This window comes from Rhinopithecus bieti, unplaced genomic scaffold, assembly GCF_001698545.2.
Source record: "Rhinopithecus bieti isolate Rb0 unplaced genomic scaffold, ASM169854v2 scaffold_72467, whole genome shotgun sequence".
Classification (NCBI taxonomy): Eukaryota; Metazoa; Chordata; class Mammalia; order Primates; family Cercopithecidae; genus Rhinopithecus; species Rhinopithecus bieti.
Window position 1 is genome coordinate 298487 of NW_016826821.1, and position 6000 is coordinate 304486.

Below are 6000 nucleotides of genomic sequence, written 5' to 3' on the forward strand. Positions count from 1 at the left end.
CCCATGTATCATCTGATGGATTTCTAGAAACTACCTGAGCAACAGTGCTACAAGTGTCTGAGACCTCTGCTGCTTCTAACAAGCCAAATGCCTCACATTACACAGAATGCCAGTAACACAGAGAAGCCTAGCCCTTCTCCAACAGAGAGTTTTATTTCTACTAGGATAATCTGATTCTAGAGTAGTGCTGTCTAACGCAGGAGCCCCCTACTAGCCCATGTGGTTTCTGAGCACATGTGGTTCAAGTGTGATTAAGCAACAGAATTTTAAATTTTAATTAATAGCTACATGACTCATGGTTATCATACTGGACAGTGCAGTTTTGTAAAAAAAAAAAAAAAAAAACCTATCATGACAACACTCCCTAAAATAGAGAAAAGAGAATTACTTTTAGTGAACATACAAGTCAGAGTAGAAACCGTTAGCTTCAGTGTAGAGTTTCTGATAAAATACAGACTCGGCCCTCTTTTGTCTATCCTAGCTGCTTTATATAACTAGCAAGAACAATTAGCCATTTTAATTGTGACCTGTGTGTACACTTACGGTCTAGGATAAAATTTTAAATAAGGTCTTCTGCCTTGATTACAGTAGCTAGTACTCATCAAGGAAAAAATATGTTCAAATCTCCCTAAATAAATGTGAATTTTAACAGTCTTAAAAGCAGGGCCTTAGGCTTAAGCAGCAGTTATATCATCCAGAGATTTCTCAAACTACTTGACAACAATACATAATACCATAATTTATAAAACTCTGCTGAGTATTCTTTCTTCCTATAGATGCTAGTGGGATAACCACAGAATAACTTCTGTTTCATTTGGTCAGAAAAACTTCTGCTATAGACCTTCTATTTTAAAGTCAGTATTAACAAGAAAAAAATGAGAAATATTTTATGCTTCACACAATATCTTATGGCAGACATTCTTATTCAGTAACATTCTGAAGGGTAGGAAAAGACATTCAAGTTTGCCTTTTAAGTTACAACACAGATTTATTAAGGATATTAACCACATAGCACATATAGATGAAGTTTATCAATGTATTCCATTATTTAAAGAAAAAATATTTTAGAACATTCAAGTATCTTTACCTCGTAATGAACAAACTGGTCCATTTTCTTGATTCTTAGAGCGCTTACTTCTGAACTGACTTGGAATATCTAATGAAAGGTCTTAAAAGGAGAGATAAGTAAATAGCTGTTAAAGGCATATATGTCTACTCAAAAATAATTTCGCAAACTGATGTATTTCTAGATTTCTCTTTACACTTATTTTTTGAAGGAAACATTAAAATTATTTTAATAAAATATTATATATCCACATGCCACATAATATCTTACCTAGGAATGGATCAAACTTTCTAGATTCTGTCCCACATATGAGGCAGTTAACCTCATTTTGGAGAATGCCTCCGAATATAGCCGTGACAACAGTAGATGCTCCATTTCTAAACAAAATCACCACATAGGAAAATATCTCAGTAAGAAGCCATCTCTTTGACCTTAAAAAACTACAAATATTTGTTAAAGCCCTACAGATGACTCCCTTTGAGGGAATATTTAAATCATTTATTTCTAAGTTAAAACTAATATAAAACTTCAAAACCATAGACACATACTAAATAAAAGGTTTAAGCCACTGACCTCCCCCAATGCCTTCATCCAGTCCCACTACTTTCCCCAAGAGTAACTAACACTGGCCATTTGCTATCATAACAGATCACATGCATGACTCTGCACAGGGCGACATGACTCCTTCCATTCCCTCCCCAAGTTAGGCCTCAAAAGGAAGAAACTGCCTTGTACTGGAATCTTTGCAAGGCCTTTCATATTTAACAGGGAACTCTCACAATTACTTGACTTTGAACATCCTTGATCTGAGATAGTTTTAGAGTTTTTATACAGCCATCTGTCAGATTTGGGGAAAAGGAAGTAAAGGAATTTAATACAGATTTAGTAATAACTGCTGTAAGCAGGACTTCACAATTGAAAGTGCTGGATATTACTGTCAAAACACTTTTAAAAGCTCAATACTGCAAATAATTTCCTTGTGGAGATGAAGAATATACTGTTTTAAGAACAATTTTCAAAACCATCTGCCCTAATGTTACTTAACCTTTTCATGCCTCTGCTCCATCAAATATAAAACAGGAATACAGAAGAGCACCCACCACAGAGGCCCAGTGTGGAGACGAGAGAGTTGTGTATGTGAAGTGTTTTTAGAAGAGCACTTACCAAAAATAAAGCACTTAAAGTGTTTGCCACTATTTTATTCGTATGAAGTCAGATTACACCTGGTTCTTGCTTTTATGTTTTTCCCTGAGTGTGTATCTTAAACAGGTACCTCATTCTTCCTGACAGCTACATGGCGTGTCAGAGCATGGACATACAACGGAAGCAAGAACCACCGAGGAAGTGTACCAGTGAGAGCTGGAGTAGGAGGCACTTATTATAGCACTTACTACATGCAGGCTCCATTCCAAGCACATTCTTTCCATCTATTCAATCAATTAATCTTCACAACACATCAGTAAGGTAGCTACTGTTAGCCCCATGTTGTAGATGAGGACGCTGAGGTTAAGTTGGCCCAAGGTCATACAGCTGGCCTGGCCTGAATATCTGCTCTAACACAGCTCTTCCTCTTAATTTAACCAATATAGTATTAGTGGGTATTGAGGTAGTTTCAATTGTTTGCTATCATTAATAGTACTACATGTCTATTAGCCTTCGTGCACTTACGGAGTTTCTTAAGCCAATACATACTCTTTTTTGCTAACAGCAATATAAGGTGGTTTCTGTCACTTGAATCAATTACTCCTAAAACACTGAACTGTATTTTCTAGGCCACTTTAAGTTAAACCTACTGCAATGATGACAAAACCTACTCAAACAATTGTATTTGAAAAGTCTGATTCCTTTTCTAGGAAAAGGCTTCGTTCTTTTACTGGCAAAATAAATAGGCTGTAACTTTATTATTACTTTTTAAAGTATTGTTTGTAAGACATACTGTCTTAATAAGTTTTTTTTTTTTTAAAGATGGCATTGGGGAAGCAGCATTTGGGAGTTGTACGATCTAGTGGCCATTTCAGGTTTAGGTTTAATATCTGTGTCACTAAAAAAGGACATAGAAAAGCAAAAAAAAAAAAAAAAAAAAATCCTGCTGAAAATGAAGGGACTCTAACTGACCCTTTCATGCTGATGTTCACTTACAAGGTTGCCTTTAATTAAAATGGAAACTGCTTCATTAAGAATTACATTTAGACTCAATGTAGTTCTTCCTTATAATCACTTCCTCTGAGAAATGGATACTAATCAAGTTTTTAGCTGCCTGACATGTTTGACATTAAGTTTCATATATACCATGACTTAATATTCAAAATCAGTTTCATTTATTATAACCACAAATGTTTAAATATTGAATACTTGGATAGGCTCTTATAATTCTAGGGTCCTTTAACTGGCACGAATGATTTTCTATGTACCATAAAGATCACATCTGCCACTTACTTCTTCCATGCCACCATCCTCACTTTCACCTTCAGTAGGGGTAGGTGTGTGTGTGCACAAGTCAACAAAGACATTGCACTAGAGAACCTTTTTCTAGTTGTAGCAAATATTCTTAGATCCTGAAATGGCTTCTCCAATGCACCAAAGGAAATCTGAATTTTTAGTATTTGATAATGTTTGGTTTCTGTCCCTAACTCAGTAATGAAACTTGCAATTCCTAATCTTTAAAATGTCATGAAAAGGGATAGATTAATACTGAAAACTCATGAGGCACTAAAAGAACATTCTATGAGTATTACACAGTGTGATTCCACAGGGTGCCCTGGGCATCATGTAAAATCATAAAGACATATACCCTCTCTCACCTCACACAGCCTATCCATGATAGAGCCCAGTTCAGTATCCTTTGTGGATGAATATGCCATGATAAAATACAAAACAATATTTCATTTAATACTTTTTAATTTGGTGCTAGCAGGAAGAACAATTCTCCCAGGTCACAGGTCCTTCCCTTTCTATATTGTACTCTAATTGGAATCACAGCTACTAGGACCTAGAGGGACAATCATTTTGAGAAGTATGGCAATTCACACTGGTTGCCCTTTTTGAACACTGCTTGGTTAGCTATAAGCCTGCTTTGCCATTAAAAAGAAGTAGTCCTACTACATCCAATTTACGGACTGCCAGACAATACTACAATGACACCTATATGTTACTTACTCTTTTCTTTCTTTTTGGGGGGAGTTTGTCTTCTTGTAAATCTCTCCCATGTAGCTCAATACTGATGAAACTTTTCAAAACATTCGAACAAAAGAGGCTACAACTGACCAAAATCCAGGCTAAAATAACAGTAAATCTTCCCTTCTTCAAGCAAAATAAATGTTCTGTGTATATTTGTGGGCTACTAGTACATGGGAAAGCAATCCAAAAAACTTTGTTTTATTCATATTGAGAAGCAAGAAAAACTTCTGAGAACTTACAAATGCCTCGATTTCATTAAAGAACAGATAAACTTTAGGAAAGTTCAAGTCCATAATGAAGCTTTAGGAAAGTTCACATTCAAAATGTTTTAAGCTTTTGTTTTTAGTGAACAAATATTATTTTTGTATATGAAAATTAAGTCTCTTGCCCATCATTCATTATATTTGGAGGAAATGTTTTAAATGCTAAACTGTACAAATATTGTACAAATATTTTCTATTTTTTCAAGATTTAAAATAATCTATACCAAGTAATCACAGTCAGAACTAAATCAGGATGCAAATACAAGATGCCTCTGGTCTGGAAGCAAGAGGCATGTGCTAGTTCACTGGGTCACGAAGTTCAAGAGCACGAAAAGTTCCAGCAAATGTCTAAAAAACCCCTCCACCTTCTGTTATAAATCCAACACACAGTTAACACCAACAGAAATGTCTGAGGCGCTCCTGAAAAACAGAAGGAAACGAAATCTTACATGCAACACTTGTTACTTGCAGACAGAGTAGAATTCTCCTGCAGAATTGCTGAGCGGGAAACACCGTTGAAACCGCCCTGGAGTTCCAAGTGTAGGTGGTCCAAAAGGTAGCGCATGAATTCATGGGCGTCCTGCTGTTGATAGCCCCTAAAGCAAACAGAAACGGTCACTTACAAGGCTGGGGGGAAGGGCTCTGTGTGCCCAGCCACACCAGCAAGAAGCCAAGGCGTGGGAAAGGTCGGCAGCCCCATGCTCACAAGCACAGTGAGGTCTCCTCACCTTCACGCCCGCAAGCTCTACAGGTAACAGAATTTCTCTTCAAGAATGAATTCTGCTTAAAGATAGGTTTGAAAACCAAAAAATATTAGAACTCATTGGACTTGCAATGATCTCCTCACTTCAGAGGTGAGGAAATTGTGGAGGTGGCGGGGGAGGGGGCGGTATGTGACTTCCCCAAAGTCCTACAGCAAGAGAGTAACAGAGATGGTACTACACCTGTGTTTCCTGGTGGACTCTGACTCTTCTCCCTGCCCACATAACCTCTCTAGAAGATGCTCCAATGTCATACCTTCACCTCTTACCCTCACTAGAAAATCAGGTGTGAACCACTACTATAAGAAAGGGGGATTTAAAATTATTAATGACTCCTTAGATTGAAAGATACTAATTTTTAAACACTGGCTGAAAGGAAGAAAAACTTTACTGAAAGAGTTAAAGATGTCTAACCTTCTCTACCTGCATCCTAACTTCTGACTTAAGACATCTTTTAAATAAATAAATACTTTTAAAAAATGCTTGGCTCATATATAGTTACGCTCTATCCTAAAACTTGAATTTATATAACAATATATTCTTAGGTTACTTCTTACAGTATAGTCAGACAGGAAACTACATGAAATTCTTATACAAATATAGATCAATGACAGTGAACAGGAATGAAGGCAGACAAAATGAAACTGGTACAGGTGGAAGGTCTGGGAAGTTACTTGAATAAAATAAAGAAAGCATTGTTATATAAAGTACTTTTTTTTTTTTTTTTTTTTTT

General features: G+C 36.3%; 1 protein-coding gene across 4 annotated transcripts in view; it reads right to left on the reverse strand.

The window, feature by feature from the left end:
• The window catches only part of USP3 (ubiquitin specific peptidase 3), a 94526-nt gene that overhangs the window by 16717 nt on the left and 71809 nt on the right, over window positions 1-6000 (reverse strand). For all 4 annotated transcript variants that reach the window (XM_017863677.1, XM_017863680.1, XM_017863679.1 and 1 more), the window contains 3 exons: window positions 4956-5102; window positions 1337-1443; window positions 1088-1168 (listed from right to left, as the gene is read on the reverse strand). In XM_017863677.1, the coding sequence (XP_017719166.1) occupies window positions 1088-1168; window positions 1337-1443; window positions 4956-5102 (335 nt within the window). The remainder of the gene's footprint in view (window positions 1-1087; window positions 1169-1336; window positions 1444-4955; window positions 5103-6000) is intronic.